Genomic DNA, 19,291 nt, shown 5'->3' with positions numbered 1-19,291 from the left:
CCTCTGATGAAATAGACTTCAAAGCAACAAAGATCATAAGAAGCAAAGAAGGATATTACATGATAAAAGGATCAATGAAACAAGAAGAGCTAAAGATCCTAAATATATACACACCCAATACAGGAATACCCAGATATATAAGGCTTATAAAGAGACTTAGACTCCCACACAATAATAGTGGGAGACTTCAACATCAATATTAGATAGATCAATGAGACAGAAAATTAACAACGATATCCAGGATTTGAACTCAGATCCGGAAGAAGTAAACTTAATTAACATTTATAGAACTCTCCACTTTAAATACACAAAATATACACTCTTATCAGTACCACATCACACCTACATACAGGTTTAAATGAAATACTGGTTGGCTGCTTGTTTGTTATTTTCTTCCCTCACTTTTTTTCCACGTCTCTATTATTAAGCACAATTATAGGCATACCCATTTTATTGCATTTTAGCCCAGACAATAAAGCAACATCCCTGTTCTCTCTCCCTCTTCCTCTTCCTTTCTCTCCTTCATTTTTTAAAATTCTTTTCTTTCTTTCTTTTTCTCTTTCTTCAAAAAAAAGAAAGAAAAACCCTTCAAAAAATGAATGAATCTAGGAGCTGGTTTTGTGAAAAGAGTAACAAAATTGATGAACCACCAGCTAGACTAATAAAGAAAAAAAGGGAGAAGAATAAAACAGACACAATAAAAAAATGATAATGGGGATATCACCACTGATACCCCACAGAAATACAAACTACCATCAGAGAATACTATAAACATCTCTATGCAAATAAACTAGAAAATCTAGAAGTTGATAAATTCCTGGACACCTGCCTGAGATGAAACCAGGAAGAAGTTCAATCCCTGAATAGACCAACAACAAGTTCTAAAACTGAGGTAGTAATTAATAGGCTACTAATCAAAAAAGCTTAGGACCAGACACAGTCACAGCCAAATTCTACCAGAGGTACAAAGAAGAGTTAGTACCATTCTCTTCTGAAACTATCCAAACAATAGAAAAAGAGGTACTACTAGCTAACTCATTTTATGAGGCCAGCATTATCCTGATACCCAAATCTGGTGGAGATGCAACAAAAAAAGAAACATTCAGGCCAATATCCCCGATGAACATTGATGCAAAAATCCTCAGTAAAATACTGGCAAACCAAATCCAGCAGCACATCAAAAATTTTATCAACCACAATAAAGTCAGCTTCATCCCTAGGATACAAGGCTGGTTCAACATACACAAATCAATAAATGTAATTCAACACATAAACAGAACCAATGACAAAACCACATATTTATCTCAAGAGTTGCAGAAAAGATCTTTGGTAAAATTCAACATCCCCTCATGCTAAAAACTCTCAACAAACTAGGTAGTGATGGAGCATTTCTCCAAATAATAAGATCTATTTATGGCAACCCCATAGCCAATATCACATTGAATGAGCAAAAGCTAGAGCTGGCACAAGACAAGGATGCCCTCTCTCCCCACTTCTATTGAACATAATATTGGAAGTTCTGCCCAGGGCAATCAGGCAAGAGAAAGAAAGAAAGAGTATTCAAATAGGAAGAGGGAAAGTCAAACTGTCTCTGTTTGTAGATGACGTGATTGTATATTTAGAAAACCCCACTGTCTAAGCCCCAAATCTCCTTAAGCTGATAAGCAACTTCAGCAATGTGTCAGGATACAAAATCAATGTGTGAAATCAAAGGATTCCTATACACCAACAATAGACAAACAGAGAGCCAAAACATGTGTGAACTCCCATTCACAATTGCTACAAAGAGAATAAAATACCTAGGATTACAACTTACAAGGGATGTAAGGACCTCTTCGAGGAGAACCACAAACCACTGCTCAAAGAAATAAGAAAGGACACAAACAAATGGAAAAACACTCCATGGTCATGGATAGGAAGAATCAATATTGTGAAAATGGCCATAATGCCCAAAGTAATTTGTAGATTCAATGCTATTCACATCAAGCTACTGTTGACTTTCTTCACAGAATTAGGAAAAAACCACTATAAATTTCATACAGAACCAAAAAAGAGCCCATATAGCCAAGACAATTGTAAACAAAAAGAACAAAGCTGGTGACAATCTTAAGCAAAAAGAAAAAGATGGAGGCATCAAGTTACCCGACTTCAAACTATACTGCAAGACTACAGTAACCAAAACAGCATGGGACTGGTACCACAACAGATATACAGATCAAGGGAACACAACAGCAACCTCAGAAATAACACCACAAATTTACAACCACCTGATCTTTGAGAAACCTGACAAAAACAAGCAATGGGGAAAGGATTCCCTGTTTAACAAATGGTGTTGGGCAAACTGGCTAGCCATGTGCAGAAAACAGAAACTGAACCCCTTCCTTACACCTTATATAAAAATTAACTCAACATGGATTAAAGACTTAAATGTAAAACCCCAAACCATAAAAACCCTAGAAGAAAACCTAGGCAATACCATTCAGGACACAGGCATGGGCAAAGATTTTATGACTAAAACACCAAAAGCAATGGCAACAAAAGCCAAAATTGACAAATGGGATCTAATCAAACTAAAGAACTTCTGCACAGTAAAATAAACTATCATCAGAGTGAACAGGCAATCTACAAAATGGTAGAAAATTTTTGCAAGCTACCCATCTGACAAAGGTCTAATATTGATTCTGCAAGGAACTTAAACAAATTTACAAGAAAAAAAACAAACAACCCCATCAAAAAGTGAGTAAAGGATATAAACAGACACCTCTCAAAAGAAGACATTTATGCGGCCAACAAACATATGAAAAAAAGCTCATCATCACTGGTCATTAGAGAAATGCAAATCAAAATCACAATATCAGTTAGAATGGCAACCATTAAAAAGTCAGGAAACAGGTGCTGGAGAGGATGTGGAGAAATGAACACTTTTACATTGTTGGTGGGAGTGAAAATTAGTTCAACCATTGTGGAAGACAGTGGGGTGATTCCTCAAGGATCTAAAACCAGAAATTTCATTTGACCCACCTATCTCATTACTGTATATATATCCAAAAGATTACAAACCATTCTACTATAAAGACACATGCACACGTATGTTTACTGCAGCGCTGTTCACAATACAAAGACTTGGAGCCAACCCAACCGCCCATCAATGACAGACTAGATAAAGAAAATATGTCACATATACACCACAGAATACTATGCAGCTATAGAAAAGAATGAATTCAAGTCCTTTGCAGGGACATGGATGAAGCTGGAAGCCACCATTCTCAAACACAGGAACAGAAAACCAAACACCTCATGTTCTCACTCACAAGTGGGAGTTGAACAATGAGAACACGTGGACACAGGAAGGGGAACATCACACACCAAGGCCTACAGCGGAGGATGAGGATTAAGGGGAGAGAGAACATTAGGGCAAATATCTAATGCATGAGAGGCTTAAAAGCTAGGTGATGAGTTGACGGATGCAGTAAACCACCATAGAACATGCATACTTATGTAACAAACCTGCATGTTCTGCACATGTATCCTAGAACTTAAAGTAAAATTAAAAAAAAAAAAGAATTCAAGTAGTAATAAAGTACTCTAAATAAAATAAAATTGGATAATAGAAAAATGAACGAAGGAAGGGATTGGGAAGAACAGGGCTAGATAATGTGGTGAGGAATGCCTTCCTGATAAGAGACTGGATGAAAAGTCCAGTCCTGGACAGCTCTGGAGAAATGCATTCAAGGCAGAGGAAACATGTAAAAGGTCCTCAGGTTGAAACTAGTTTACCATGTTTAAAGACGCAAATGTAAGGTGAGAGTGACTAAAGAATAGTAACAAAAGGGAGTTTGATGAGTGGTCTATACATATATAAATACAAAAACATAAACTCAGTTATAAACAGAGACAGAGAAACCAGTTTAGTTCTAGATTTTCAGGATACTATTAAAAAAATATATTTAAAACTTCATAGTTAAAGCTTAGGCAGATAGGATTCTGGTGGGCTTTGGGGAATGGTCTTCTTCACAATATAATGATTTCGAATAGCACCAGAACAGTGGCGTTGACCATGTAATCTCAGAGATTTCCTTTCTCTTTTTTCACCCAAGAATAGATAAAACATTCATAATACATCTTCTGAAATTATCTAAACAAATCAATTTAAAGGGAGGAGAATAACATTTTCTGGGCCAGCAGTGAAAAATATTGGCTTTGTTATTGTTTTTATAAGTATATACATGAACTCCTTCCCAAATTTCAAATATGTAATAAACATTTACTATATTGTATTCATAGGATATTGTCAGCACACATGAATGGCATAATTAGGAAAAGTAAAATCAAATTTAATATCATACTATTGATTATCATTAGTCAAATTATGAGAGCACATTAATAAAAAATAAGTGCTTAAAATAATTCCATTTTATAATGCCATTTAAATCTATATCATATTTAGTTGTAATCTTAAAAAAATAAATATCAGGCTATCAGAAAATAAAAAAATAACAATATGCCAAATATCACTACATACTAGCTTCATATATTAAGCACTTTAGGTACTAAATACTAACTTTACAATTTTGTTGAGGTTTTATGATTTTGTGTTCTAAAGCTATATATATATATATATATATATATATACACGTATATATACATATGTATGTGTGTATATATATATACACATATATATACATATGTATGTGTGTGTGTATATATATATATATATACACATATATATACATATGTATGTGTGTGTATATATATATATATATATGACTAAATAAATATCTTTAGATAGTTTTAAATTTCAAAAAATCCTTTTAGTGACTGTTAAAGACTAGTTTAAGAGATTCTGCTGTGAAAGAACATTGCATGTATCAAGGATTAGTAAACGTTTTCTGTAACGGGCCAGAGAGTAAATAAATATTTTAGGTTTTGTGAGCCATTCAATCTCTGTCACGACTATTCAACTTCATAATCACATAAAGCAAGGCAGCCATAGATGATATTTAATAAATAAGCATGGCTGTGATCCAATAAATTTTATTTACAAAAAGATGTGGCAGTCCAGAATTGGCCCACAAGCTATAGTTTGTGAACCCCTGACAGATGTAATTAAACCTCTTTATCAGTACGCTTTGGCTACAGGTAATAAAATATCCAACAAATAAATGAGAATAGTCATTTCTATTTTATTCACTAATGTATCTCAAAGCCTTAAATGGTGCCTGACATTTAGTAATCACTCAATAGTTGTGAATAAATATTTTCTTACTTCACCTAATATGAAGTTAGAAAGCATATAGTCCCAGATTTGCTTCACCAGTTCAATAATGTCATTTGAGGACTTTGCAAATGTTTCCTCATGTTTCTATTCTTTTATTCTTCTTGTGTTGCTGATATCTATGCACATAGTTAAAAAAATGGCTATAGCAGCTTCACACATCACTTTTCAAAATGACAAGGAGCAGGAAAAAGGGAAAGCTTTCTTTTTCCCCTCTCTCATCAAAGAGAAAAAGCTTTTTCAGAAGCTCCACAACAGGCTTTTCCCTTATATCTCATTGCCTACAACTAGGTCACATGTCCACTTCCAAGCCAATTCCTGGCAAAAAGACATAAAATCTGGTTTAGGTCAATGATTTATTATCTCAGGTTGTGGAAGAAGCTCATTCTCCCTAAGCACATTGCTATTGGAACAAAATCAGGGTTATGTGACTATGTATGAAGGAAAAAAACAGCTCTTATACTGGGAACAGATGATGTCTTCCATACCCTCAATAGAAAAATAAAAAATGACAACAATAAAATTTACTTTGTATTTACTTAGCATCAGAAAATGCTGCACATGTATTCATTCAATTATCTTAATTTCCTTCCTCTGGAAAGCTATGAGAGGAGAAAAAAATAGTATTGAGAAAGAAACAAGACAAAGCAAAACAAAACAAAAACCTCTATATTCTCAACATGATATACGTTTCAAGGATTTAAAAATGGGAGAGAGAATGAGATACTAATAATAAAATATGTATTTTTTTTTACCTTTTCCTCAGTCTGATTTTTGTAAAATGACTTCATTATTTCCTATTTTAGTAAATTCTCAGATAATATACTCTGGTATACAAAAGTAAGTATTAAAATTTTTCCAAAACTCAGTAATATGAAATTGTACACTATTACATAATTCATGTCATTGCTAGCTTCCATTATTTAGACCTGTCCCTGTATATATATTTTAAGGCATTTTCCTTAAAAATAATAAATTCTTTTGATTTTGTAGTCCTTAGCTGCAATATATAATTAAAGGTAGGATGTTTCCTAATGACATAATTAGTAGAGTTGACTTTAAAACCTGATAACACTTTCAAGTTACCAAAAGTGTTTTTAATAAGCTTAGAATATATTTTTTCACACTTTCCTATTGTACTAGGAATAAACATATTCATAAGACATGGCAATATTACTATTAAATAGGTGAAGGTAGATTTTAAGAACTGGCTTCAAAAGATCTGGATGTGAAAAGAATAATATAAAGTCCAAAATAGGAAACAATTAAATGATTATCTCAACCATAAAATACCTTGTCTATTCTCAGCACATTAAAATACAAGCTTTATCTAAGTATATTGGTGATTCAGAAATATTTATAATATTCTTTACTAAGAAGAGCATATTCCTGCTTCATAAGTATTTTGGAAAAGAATAGTAAATAATAAAAAGTTTAGACTAAAAAAATTTCACATGGGAAAAAAATAAATGAGAAAAAGTAAAAGCCTAATTAAAAGATTTAGTTTATTTTACACTTCAGTAAACACTGACAGCTTAAATATATGACATTTTTGGAAATTAGAAGGAAAGAGAACTAATAGAAAATACAAGGAAGAGAGAAAATAATGAAATAGTCAAAGGCAAGACAATTCCATGGGTGTGCTATGTAATTTTAAGAAACTCCAGGTATTAATTTAAATATAGCTACACTAAAATAAAAATAAAATTACTATATAATATAGAAGAATGCAAACAAAAGAATGTCAAACTTTAAAAGAGCCCATGTTTTGAATAAATTTAGAACTCAAAAAATTTTGGATGTTTAGTCTAGTTAAAAGTCAACAAAAAAAGATGTTTCAGAGTTCAGTCCAATTATGTGAATATTATGGGTTAAAGTTAAGAAACTTGGTATGGAAAAGCTTTAAACATTTTTTAGTAGCAAATATAAAAGAAGATCTCTATTACGTTAGACTGAGAAAGGACTTCGTAAAGGAGTTACAAAGAACAATAACCACAGGAGAAAGTGAGAGATTCAAATACTTTAAGAAAAAAAAAAAAACAAGAAAAAAAATTCTGTTCACCAAACACACCACAACCTGGGAATATACATTTGAAACACCTATTATGGAGTGTGTTGTATGAACCACTGGTGCTCATTATTTATTTCCATCCCCTTCCATATTCTGGCCTCTGTCACAGGGGTAGAAAGTCTAAAGCTACATTTCCAAGATGTCTTCCAGCTGAAGTTGTGGATAAGATTAAAATTTTACCAGTGAGAAGCATTTAAGGGAGATATAGAAGGCAGAAGTGAGCTGAGACCATTTTTCTGTTGATATGGCGGCTGGTGAGCAAAAGTGGATAGACACAAATGTCTCTTGTCAATATCCTATGGCCCTTTTTCCAGTATCAACTCTCTGGCTTTATGGAAATGATGCTGCCATGGTAGCAATAGAGATGGTGGTAGCACCATAAATTCTTGACCTCAAGATTATAGTATCTGAGGTGTAACTGTAAAACCAATGATTTAGTAGCACTTAAATGTAAGTGAATTAAGTCCTTTCTTATTTGAAATTTCTAGAATGGTTATTGTTTACTGCACTGAGACTGATTAGCACATCAACAGACTTTCAGAATACAGATCACATAATGTACTTTGACAATTTAATAAAGAAAAGCTAAGTAGAAATGGAGAAAATATATGAACAAGCATTTTATGAGAAAAGAAAACCACATGGGTAAATAAACATAAAAAATGGTCAACAACATTGGTATTCAGGAAAATGCAAATTAAAACCATAAAAAATATTTAAGTCAAAATGATAAAAATTAAGAAGCCTGACAAGAGTACAGATATTAAAAGATATGGATCAATATAAAGTCATAAATATCACTGGTAAGAATATAAATTGGTATAGCTACTTTGGAAATTAGGTTGATGTTATATCGCAAAATTGAAATTCACGAAGCCTGACAAGAGTACAGATATTAAAAGATATGGATCAATATAAACTCATAAATATCACTGGTAAGAATATAAATTGGTATAGCTACTTTGGAAATTAGGTTGATGTTATATCGCAAAATTGAAATTCACATAGCCTATAATCCAGCAACTTTCTTCCTTGAAACTCTTGCACTTGTGTATGTTATTGATAAAAAAATTAAGTCGGCCGGGCGCGGTGGCTCACGCCTGTAATCCCAGCTCTTTGGGAGGCCGAGGCGGGTGGATCACGATGTCAAGAGATCGAGACCATCCTGGTCAACATGGTGAAACCCCGTCTCTACTAAAAATACAAAAAATCAGCTGGGCATGGTGGCGCATGCCTATAATCCCAGCTACTCAGGAGGCTGAGGCAGGAGAATTGCCTGAACCCAGGAGGCGGAGGTTGCGGTGAGCCGAGATGGCGCCATTGCACTCCAGCCTGGGCAACAAGAGTGAAACTCCGTCTCAAAAAAAAAAAAAAAATTAAGTCTCAGAACATTAGACTATACCATTTTTCTATAGTCTTTAAAAATGTAAAACCAAACAGTACATTGTTTGGAGATACACACACTTATAAAAAACTGTAAAAGCAAAGGAATAATAAATATGAAATTCAAGATAGTGCTTATCTCTGGCAGAGAGATAGGGAAGAATGGGAAATAGAAGAAAAACATGGATAAATGCACCAGTATTGGTAATATTTTAACAAGTTTTCATTTTATCGATATGTTTTCTAACATACATACATATTATACACTACACTATTGATTGCTAATATTTATAAGGTGCTTATTTTGTATCCTACTCCAAGCACTTACTTTATCCCTTACAGTCAGTCCCATGAAACAGGTTCTGTTACTACCTCTGATTTACAGTACAGGAAACTAATGCAGAAAGGGAAGTAACTTGTCCAGGGTCACACAACTAATCAGTAATCGAGCCTGGAGTCAGATAGAAATCAGGCCCCACATTCTTTATTATTTTTTTCTTTTTTTTCCCCGTCCCCCACAGAATCCACATTCTTAACCATTAATACTATAGCTATCAAATATCAAATAACAAAAATAAAAATTAATCTGAGACAATGATAAAAGACAGAACCAATAGTTAATTGATTTACCTTTCATTTTCCTTGATGACATTTTCAAGTTGTAGTTTCATCTCACCCACCTGTTTCTGAAAGAATAAAATATGGTGTGGCAATACATTTTCCAGACAATTAGATCCCCATTAAGTAGACCACTCATGTAAGCAATCAGATTCTGACACTAGTCTACAGATAAGAAAGACTTATTCTTTATTTCTAACAAGGGATAATTAATATGGACAGTTAACACACAGAACACAATAAAACACTTATTTTAAATAGAAAATAAAATAGAAATATTTTATGTAACATAGTGAGAAATATTTATAAATGTAATTCCTATGATCTGTAGCTGTGAAAAACAAATGAAAGATATTCCTCAGTATATCACTATAACAAATACCAGATGGTTCCTTTATCTTGAATGTATATCTTAGTTACCTCACCTCAGTTTAGGTGAAGTCCATATAAGCATACATATTTTTCTAGTATTCCGAAAGGTAAAATGCTAACAATAAAGAAGAAAATGGAGGTCTTTTTTAGGAGTCATTAATTCAGTCTCTGATTCACCACCTTCATTAACTATCTAAACTCTCTGTACCATACAAAGCTGCTAAGGTAAACAGACAGGCTCACTGAAAAATAGTAGGAAGGATGGAAAAAAAACCAAAACAACCCTAACTAAAATACAAGGAAGAATAAAATGTACACTAGAAAGGGAATTAAATGAAGGTCTGACTAATGCTCTCTGAAGCAGTAAAAGATGTTAGGATTTGAAAAGAAAAGGACGAGAATTTAAAGTAGGTGAAAATATGAGTAAAAACAAAATAGCAGAAAATAAGTAGTCAACTCTTAGTAAGTCTGAATGAGCAAGTGTAGAGCAGGAAAAAAAAAAACGAACCCTGAATTTACATGTAAAAGGATGCAAAAATCTCACTTAAAACCGTAATCAATTTATGATTGTGTATTAGTCTTGATTGTGCTTCCTAGGCTAATGGAGAGAAGCTAATCCTAGAGTACACCTTTCAAGGAATGGGTGGAACAGGCAGTTCTCCAAGCCTTTTTCTCTCCCTTTCAACCAGAGAAGATCAAGGCAGCTTGGTCTAGGAGATCAGCAATAGCAAATTCTAACTATAAATTTGGTTTGAAAGGTGAATTTTCCAAGGTCTCCATTATGCCTGAAACACACACAAATAAACCAACATGAATTAATTCACTACCACATAATTAAGCGCTGACCATATATGGAGTGATATAGTGAGAGATAAAATTGGAAAGAGAGGTACAGGGTTTTGAAAATGCCATGGCAAGAGGTTTGGATTTATTGTAGCAATTATATTAATTTTATAATTTTTAAAGGAATTGATCTTTTTTGTTTTTTTCCTGAGATGGGGGTCTCACTGTTTCCTAAGCTAGAAGGTGAGAGCATGATTGCAGCTCACTGCAGTCAATAAATTGATCTTTAAAAGTTGCAAAACCTTAAAGAGTATTTATTACTCCTAAATAATTATGTAAGATATATATTCACTAGCTAAGACTAAAGATGGATCATAATATTCACACTAGAAATTTCTTATGTAAAATATTTCAAAATATTTATATTTGGAAGGAAGTGAAATCCATATAGTATTTCTCACATCATCAAATTCTTCCCTACTATTTACATTTTTCTGGCAGAAAATCTTCCATATAGAGAATTAGACTGCTACTTTTCCTGCTTTGGAGATATACTATTTTTTGACTAGGTCAGAAAGTCATAAGAACTAGTCCTCCTAATCAATCACATCTCTCTAAGCAACAATTCTTAGCTGTCAACATTTTTTTCTTTAAAAAAAGGAGCAATTATTTTTATCATCATAGACTCTTTGGCTTTCTAGCATAGTTTATTTTTCTCATAATTAGTTCAGTGGTCACCCTTTGGTGGTAAAGAATGCCAAATCGAAACACAAAGTTAAACATCTTAGTAAAATGGCTGATTAAAGAAATACATGAATCAGATTATAAAAATTTAAAAGAATCTAATTTCAAGATAATTAGCTATTCTATGTTATAACAACCAAAGTATATAATATAATATAATATAGGAATTTAGAGAGAGTAAATTCAGCAGAAACTTTAGATTCACTAGTCCTAAAAATAAAAGCAAAATATCATTTGTGCAAAAGAGAGCTTTCTGTTGCTCTTTAATTGTCAACTAGAAAGATTTAAAGACATTACTGTGCTTGTCATAAATTTAAATGTCTACAGGCTAAAAAATACACAGTAAAGACCAGCAAAAGACTTTATGGTAAAACAGACACTATAAGTTTAATGGAATGCTTTTATTTGAAATTTGAGTCTATAAGACAACTTTTTATGTATTTGAAAAATAACCGTGGAAATGAAAGCCTACATAATTCCAAATGCAGTAAAAGAACCTAACTTTATTTTTATAAATTGGAAGTATTATGTATTATGTGTTCTTTTAGTAAAACTACATATCAATGCATTAATTGATAAATAAGGGATTGTTAAGCTAGCTCTAATCATCTTATTCCCATAAGCCCTGGCATTTGGTCATTCATTAAATATTTAAGGGCCTACTATGTGCTACACTTGAAAGTATACAGTACGATCCCTTCATGCCCATGCATAAAAAGAAAAGGAAGTAAGGGAGAAAGTTCTTAGTGTCTGCCACACACACAGCCCCATTCTGAGAAAATCAGTCTTGGGGGTTGCTTTAATATATTTTATTTATTTATTGAGACAGAGTCTCTTGCCCAGGCTGTAGTGCAGTGGCATGATCTTGGCTTAATGCAGCCTCCACCTCCTGGGTTCAAGTGATTCTCCTGCCTCAGCCTCCCAAGTAGCTGGGATTACAGTTGTGTGCCATCATACCTGGCTAATTTTTGTATTTTTAGTAGAGACAGGGTTTCACTATGTTGACCAGGCTTGTCTTGGAACTCTTGATCTCAACCATTCTGTGTGCCTTGGCCCCCCAAAGTGCTGGGATTACAGATGTGAGCCACGACACCTGGCTGGGTTGCTTTAATATAAAGTCATTATACTCTCATTTGCAATAATGAAAGCCAACCCTGCTACCCTTGCCACAACCATATTCACCCAGGAATTGGAATCTAAATCAAATATAATCATGAGTATATTCAAGCTCTAATGAAGAGAGGTCACTGTCTCCTGATAGGCTTACCTTGAGACATATAAGTTCTATTTAAGAAATACTTCTATTATATTGTTATCCCAGTATCAGAAAGGTCAAAATTTTAGGGAAAAATGTTAAAGACATTTTCAGATCAAAGAAACACATTATAAATATTAGGTATACTCTAAACATGTGGCTGACTGAAACTCAAATTGTACCCTAAACAATTTTGTGCTATTATTCTAGTTCTCCATAAGCCTACTACACATCCTAGTTTAAGCAGCCCCGAGACCCAAAATGATAATCCATTCTGCAAGTAATGGGACATGCAGATAGAATGAGGTAAGAAGGAAGGTCTAAAAGGATGAGAGGCAGTTTTATGTTAAAAAAAAGAGAGAGAGATGTAAGCAAATAATGAGATTAAGATATTAAGCATCTAAGAAATATTTCAACCAAGATAGCAAGAGCAAGGAAATACTGAATTAAAAGACAAAACTGAAGAGAATCTTGACTTTTTTCTTTGAGGCAAGGTCCAGTTCTGTTGAATAAGCTGGAGTACAGTGGCTTCACCACAGCTCACTGCAGCCTCAACCTCCCAGGCTCAAGTGATTCTCTCATTTCAGCCTTCTGGGTAGTTAGGACCACAGATGCACACTACTACACCCAACTAACTTTTTTTTTTTTTAAGAGATAGGGTCTCACTACGTTACCTAGGCTGGTTTCAAGCTCCTAGGCTGAAATAATCTTCCCACCTTAGCGTCCCAAAGTGCTGGGATTATAGGCATGAGCTACTGTATCCAGCTAGAATCGAATCTTTAAACATATGCACATATATACATGCACACACACTTACAGAGGACCATCAATTGGTTAGTTACAGCAAATATTGTCTTCATCATCAATGTCTTTTTAAAAAGAGGAAGTCTATTTTACTTTTTATTTATTATTAAAAAATTTGTTTTTTGAGACAGAGACTTGCTCTATCACCCAGGCTGGAGTGCAGTGGCACAATCTTGGCTTGCTGCAAACTCCGCCTCCTGGGTTCAAGTGATTCTCTTGCCTCAGCCTCCCAAGTAGCTGGGATTATAGGTACACATCACCAGGCCCAGCTAATTTTTTGTATTTTTAGTAGAGATGGGGTTTCACTGTGCTGGCCAGGCTGGTCCCAAACTCCTGATCTGCCTACATTGGCTACTTTTTATTTTCATAATAAAATATTTAAAAAGCCTCATAACTATGATTTCATACCTGATAATATTTCAGCTGCCCATTTAGTTCTTCTAGATGCTTATCATACTCAGTAATAAGAGGAGCTAAAAACCTAAAAAAAAAAAAAAGACAATAAAGATATAGCATATTCTGTTCCATCTAGTTTAATAAATATGTAACAAGTAAAATAAATTACACATAAAAATTTTATGTTTAGTTTACCTATGCAATCAATACTTTTCCTTTTTTTTCAAAACCAGGAGTTTTAACTATTTGCACAATTACTACTTTGGGATGAGAAATTCTTTGTTGTGGGGTGGCTAGTCTGTGCATTGAAGGATGTTTAATAGCATCCTTGGCCTCTACCCATTAGATGGCAGCAGCAGCCTCACTTTCCACAGTAGTGACAAGCAAAAATGTTTCCAGATGTTTGCCAAATATCTCCTGAGGAAACAAGAGTAAAATCGTTCCTCACTGAGAACTAATTTTATAGACCCTGTAATACTTACTTTTTCTTGTAAATTCAAGAACAAAGCATTTAAACTTAACAGCATAAACAAACATTTCTGATACTAAAATAATTGTTTTAATGATAATTAAATATAACTAAGAAAATGATATTTTTCTAGTAATACTTTACCTTTGGTCAAATGCTAGGTTTTCAAATCTGTCGCCTCCTTCTCCTTTGCAGACAGCTTTCTATAACAGAGAATGTGCATCTTAAAATGTTTTCTCACATCATTCTAGACAAAATTGACAGTGATTTAACATTAAATGCAATTAAATTTTTACAGCCTTAGAAAATCTATTTATGTAATTCAAAATGAGAGAAAAAGAAAAAATAACAAGCTCAATTGATACTGAAATGTATTTGTTAAATTTAACACCCATGCATAACAAAAACCACTAGCAAATTAGAAATTTGAGAAATTTTTCTTAATTTGATAAAAATAGCTGCCAGAAATCTATATCAATTACAATTTAAAGGTTGAAAAGCAAGATACAAGGCTATTATTATTTATAAACGATTTGGCCATTTACCTAAAAATTCAGTATAATCTACCAATTATTAGAACCAGTAAGAAAATACACTAAAAGTTACCATACAGAAGATGAACACTTAAAAAAATTTCAGTAGCTTTTTTATATGCCAGCAATAATGAGAAAATGTAATAGAAAAAAATCCTATGCACAACTATGACAAACAGTATCTGGGAGTGAAGAATTGAGAATTTTTCTTATTGAGAAAATAAGCTTTACTAAAGGATATTAAAGGAAATCTAAACATGGTACTATAACATTCATGTATGTGTGCAACGGTCAATATTTTGAGTATGTCATTTCTTTATAATTCACTGCAACTTCATTGCACTGAAAAATGAAGTTCCAATAGAATAATTTATAACACTTAATCTTAAATAAATCCTAAAGTTCCATGAATGAGTAAGTGTGCAAAATCAGCCAAAATAATCTTGCCAAAAAAAAAAAAAAAAAAAAAAAAAAAAAAAAAAAGGAAAAGAGCAAAGAAAGAGGGAAAAATTTGGCTTATTACATAGCAAAACACCACAATGCTACAGCAATTTAAATAGTATGCTATAGATACAGTAACAAATACAACAGTATACCAAACCCAGAAATAGATTCAAGCATTTATAGGCAAGTGGTATATAAAAGAAGAGGAATTATAATTGAATGGACAAAGTACTGCTATCCAACAAATAGCATTGGCTAACAAAACAAAATTAGATTCCAGCACACACTAAATAGAAAAATAAATTATAGATAAAAATCCAAATATTGTTAAAATTTAATTTAACAGTGATTGCAAGAAAATGCATTATTGACCTTGAGTTAGACAATGCTTTCTTAACTTCACGATTGCAGAAATTTGTGTCTATTTTGTTCACAAATACCCCAAGAAGCATCTGCCATGCTTGTTTGCTGAAATTACATTTGTTAGCTGGAAGACACCAGAAACAAAACCTATAAATGGAAAGACTGATGCATTTTACAACATTCAAATTTAAAACTTCTTTACAGCTAAAGACACCATAAGCAAAGTTAAAAGACAGTACAGCAAACCCAGAAATAGACTCAAGCATTTATAGGTAGGTGTATAGCATTTGTAACATGACCAGACATTTAGTATCTATGGAGTATGGAGAAACATTTAAACGCAAGAGGTACCATGTTGTACCAGTGGAGCCTTTGCTGTAAAACATAGCTAACAAAATGTCTTTTAACAGAATAAATAAAAAATGATACAACAGAATTCTATAAGTAGTGTAAAAATTAAATTTATATGTATCAAAATAGATATAAAAAACAAAGAAGTTATTTCTAGGGGTGGAGAGAAGAAAATAAGACAGAGAAGAAAGGTGTTCAAAGAGATCACTAAAAGCATCTGTAATATTCTGGCTTTTTGAAGGGAGAAAGTATTCATGATCACATATATAAAAGAGTAATTTTAAAATATAACTCAAGCCTCTGATTTCTAAAGTTTCACTTAATTAATTTTTGACATCTTTACTCTGTAAATACTCATTTATCTACTATGTGCAAGGGCCCATGGTAGGTACAGTAAATAATACAAAGATGATCAAACAATTCATAGTCCTTATCCACTGAATGGATTGTAGAGTTATAGGAAGAAACAGGCAAATAAGCAGGAGCAATAATAAGAATAAAGACAAACCATGAAAGAGGCATAGAATGGTGAAAACGAGATGAAAGGAGGTTAATCAAAACTGTTTTTATTCAAGTACTACCTACATACAGAAGATACACAAATTGTCAGTATAGAGCTAAATAATTCTCACAAAGTGAATATATTCATGTAACCAGATCTCAAATCAAGCAACAGAGTACAAGTACTCCTCACTTTGTATATTGGTATAAATGTCTTCATTTTACACAGTTCTGTGGAAATATCAAATCCAAGTAGGGACAAAGCTCTGATACACACAAGTTTTAGTTAACATGGTACTGCAAAAAGTGAGAACTACTTAAATGACCAACAACTCCCAAACCCCTAAGTCACTACCCCCAGGTTCCATGTGGAACCCAAATCCTGACTTCTATGAGTAGGAAATCATTTTGCCTGTGTTTAAAAAATTTAAAGAAATATAACGATATAGCATATTTTCTCTTATGTCTGGCTTCTTTTGCTTACCATTGGGTTTGTGAGATTTATTCTTACTGCTGGAAGTAATTTTGGTTAGTTCATTCTTATTGATATACTATTTCACTTTATAGATATGGCACAATATATTTATGCCTTCTACTATTTAAATAATAAGTATTTGGGTTGTTCATTACTTGGCTATTATGAATAGTGCTGCTACAAACATTCTTGAAAAGGTCTTTTTGGTACATGCATTTCCGATGGGTATACCTACAGGTAGAAATGATGACTCATAAGGTCTGTATCAGTCAGATCTACAAGAAAATGTCAAACAATTTTCTGAAGTGATCTTAACAATTTACTCTCCCACAGTCAGTATATGAGACCTGTTCTACATCTTTGTCAACACTTGGAATTATGCCTTTCACTCTAGAGAGTGGATGTAGTAGTATCTCCTTGCGGTTTGAATTTCCATTTATCTGATAATTAACGAAGTTGAACACTCTTTTCTACAGTTATTAAACATTTTAAATACCCTCTTTTGTGAAGTGATAGTTCAGATCTTTGACTTGCTTCCTAATGGAAACAGTTATTAATTTGATGACATTCTTCATACATTCTAGGGTTATGCAAGATTACAAATATGTTCCCCCATTCCATAGCTGGCCTTTTTACTTTTTTTCTTTTCTTTTTTTTTTTTTTAATTTTACTTTAGGTTCTGGGGTACATGTGCAGGTCATGCAGGGTTGTTGCATAGGTGCATATATAACCAGGTGTTTTGCTGCCTCTATTCCCCCTTCATCTATATCTGGCATTTCTCCCCATGTTATCTCTCCCCATGCTCCCCCTCAGGCTGTCCCTCCGCTAGCCGCCCCCACAACTATCTCCAGTGAGTGATGCTCCTCTCCCTGAGTCCACGTGTTCTCATTGTTCAGCACCCGCCTATGAGTGAGAACATGAAGTATTTGGTTTCCTGTTCTTATGTCAGTTTGCCGAGAATGATGGTTTCCGGATTCATCCAAGTCCCTATAAAGGACATGAAATCATTGTTTTTTATGGCTGCAATAGTATTCCATGGTGTATATGTGCCACATTTTCTTTGTCCAGTCTATCATTGATGGACATTTGGGTTGGTTCTGGGTCTTTGCTAATGTACACAGGGCTGCAATGAACATATGTGTGCATGTATCTTTATAATAGAAGAATTTATAGTCCTTTGGGCATATACCCAGTAATGGGATTGCTGGGTCAAATGGAATTTCTATTTCTAGATCCTTGAGAAATCGCCACACTGTCTTCCACAATGGTTGAACTAATTTATATTCCCACCAACAGTGTAAAAGCATTCCTATTTCTCTACATCCTCTCCAGCATCTGTCTCCTGATTTTTTAATGATTGCCATTCTAACTGGCGTGAGATGATACCTCAATGTGGTTTTGATTTGCATTTCTCTAATGACCAGTCAAGATGAACTGGTCATGTTTGTTGGCCTCATATATGTCTTCTTTTGAAAAGCACCTGTTCATACCCTTTGCCCACTTTTGAATGAGGTTGTTTTTTTCTTGTATATCTGTTTTAGTTCATTGTAGATTCTGGATATTAGCTCTTGGTCAGATGAGTGGATTGCAAAAAGTTTTTCCCATTCTGTTGGTTGCTGGTTCACTAAAATGATTGTTTCTTTTTTTTTCTTTTTCTTTTTTTTTTTTTTTTTTTTTTTTTTTTTTTTTTTTTTGAGACGGAGTTTCGCTCTTGTTACCCAGGCTGGAGTGCAATGGCGTGATCTCGGCTCACCGCAACCTCCGCTTCCTGGGTTCAGGCAATTCTCCTGCCTCAGCCTCCTGAGTAGCTGGGATTACAGGCACGTGCCACCATGCCCAGCTAATTTTTTGTATTTTTAGTAGAGACGGGGTTTCGCCATGTTGACCAGGATGGTCTCGATCTCTTGACCTCGTGCTCCACCCGCCTCAGCCTCCCAAAGTGCTGGGATTACAGGCTTGAGCCACCGCGCCCGGCCCTGTTTCTTTTGCTGTACAGAAGCTTTTAATTTTAATTAGGTCCTATTTGCCTATCTTGGTTTTGTGTCATTGCTTTTGGTGCTTTAGTCATGAAGTCCTTGCCTATGCCTATGTCCTGGATGGTTTTGCCTGCATTTTCTTAGAGTTTTTATGGTGTTAGGTTTTGTGTTTAAATCTTTAATCCATCTGGAGTTAATTTTAGCGTAAGGTGACAGGAAGGGGTCCAGTTTCTGGTTTCTGTACATGCTACCAGTTTTCCCAACATCATTTATTAAACATGGAGTCTTTTCCCCATTCTTGTTTTTGTCAGGTTTGTCCAAGATCAGATTGTTGTAGATGTGTGGTGTTGCTTCTGAGGACTCTGTTCTGTTCCATTGGTCTATGTCTCTGTTTTGGTACCAGTACCATGCTGTTTTGATTAGTGTTGCCTTGTAGTATAGTTTGAAGTCTGGCAGTGTGATGCCTCTGGCTTTGGTT

General features: G+C 33.8%; 1 protein-coding gene across 1 annotated transcript in view; it reads right to left on the bottom strand.

Moving 5' to 3' along the window:
• SCLT1 (sodium channel and clathrin linker 1) overlaps positions 1 to 19,291 on the bottom strand; it is a 231,598-nt gene that overhangs the window by 157,569 nt on the left and 54,738 nt on the right. The window contains exons 3-5 of the mRNA XM_017537647.2: positions 14,315 to 14,373; positions 13,714 to 13,786; positions 9,360 to 9,415 (exon numbers count right to left, since the gene is read on the bottom strand). Of these exons, the coding sequence (XP_017393136.1) occupies positions 9,360 to 9,415; positions 13,714 to 13,786; positions 14,315 to 14,373 (188 nt within the window). The remainder of the gene's footprint in view (positions 1 to 9,359; positions 9,416 to 13,713; positions 13,787 to 14,314; positions 14,374 to 19,291) is intronic.

The sequence above is a fragment of the Cebus imitator genome, unplaced genomic scaffold (assembly GCF_001604975.1).
Source record: "Cebus imitator isolate Cc_AM_T3 unplaced genomic scaffold, Cebus_imitator-1.0 Scaffold105, whole genome shotgun sequence".
Taxonomy (NCBI): domain Eukaryota; kingdom Metazoa; phylum Chordata; class Mammalia; order Primates; family Cebidae; genus Cebus; species Cebus imitator.
This window is presented reverse-complemented; position numbering and strand designations above follow the sequence as displayed.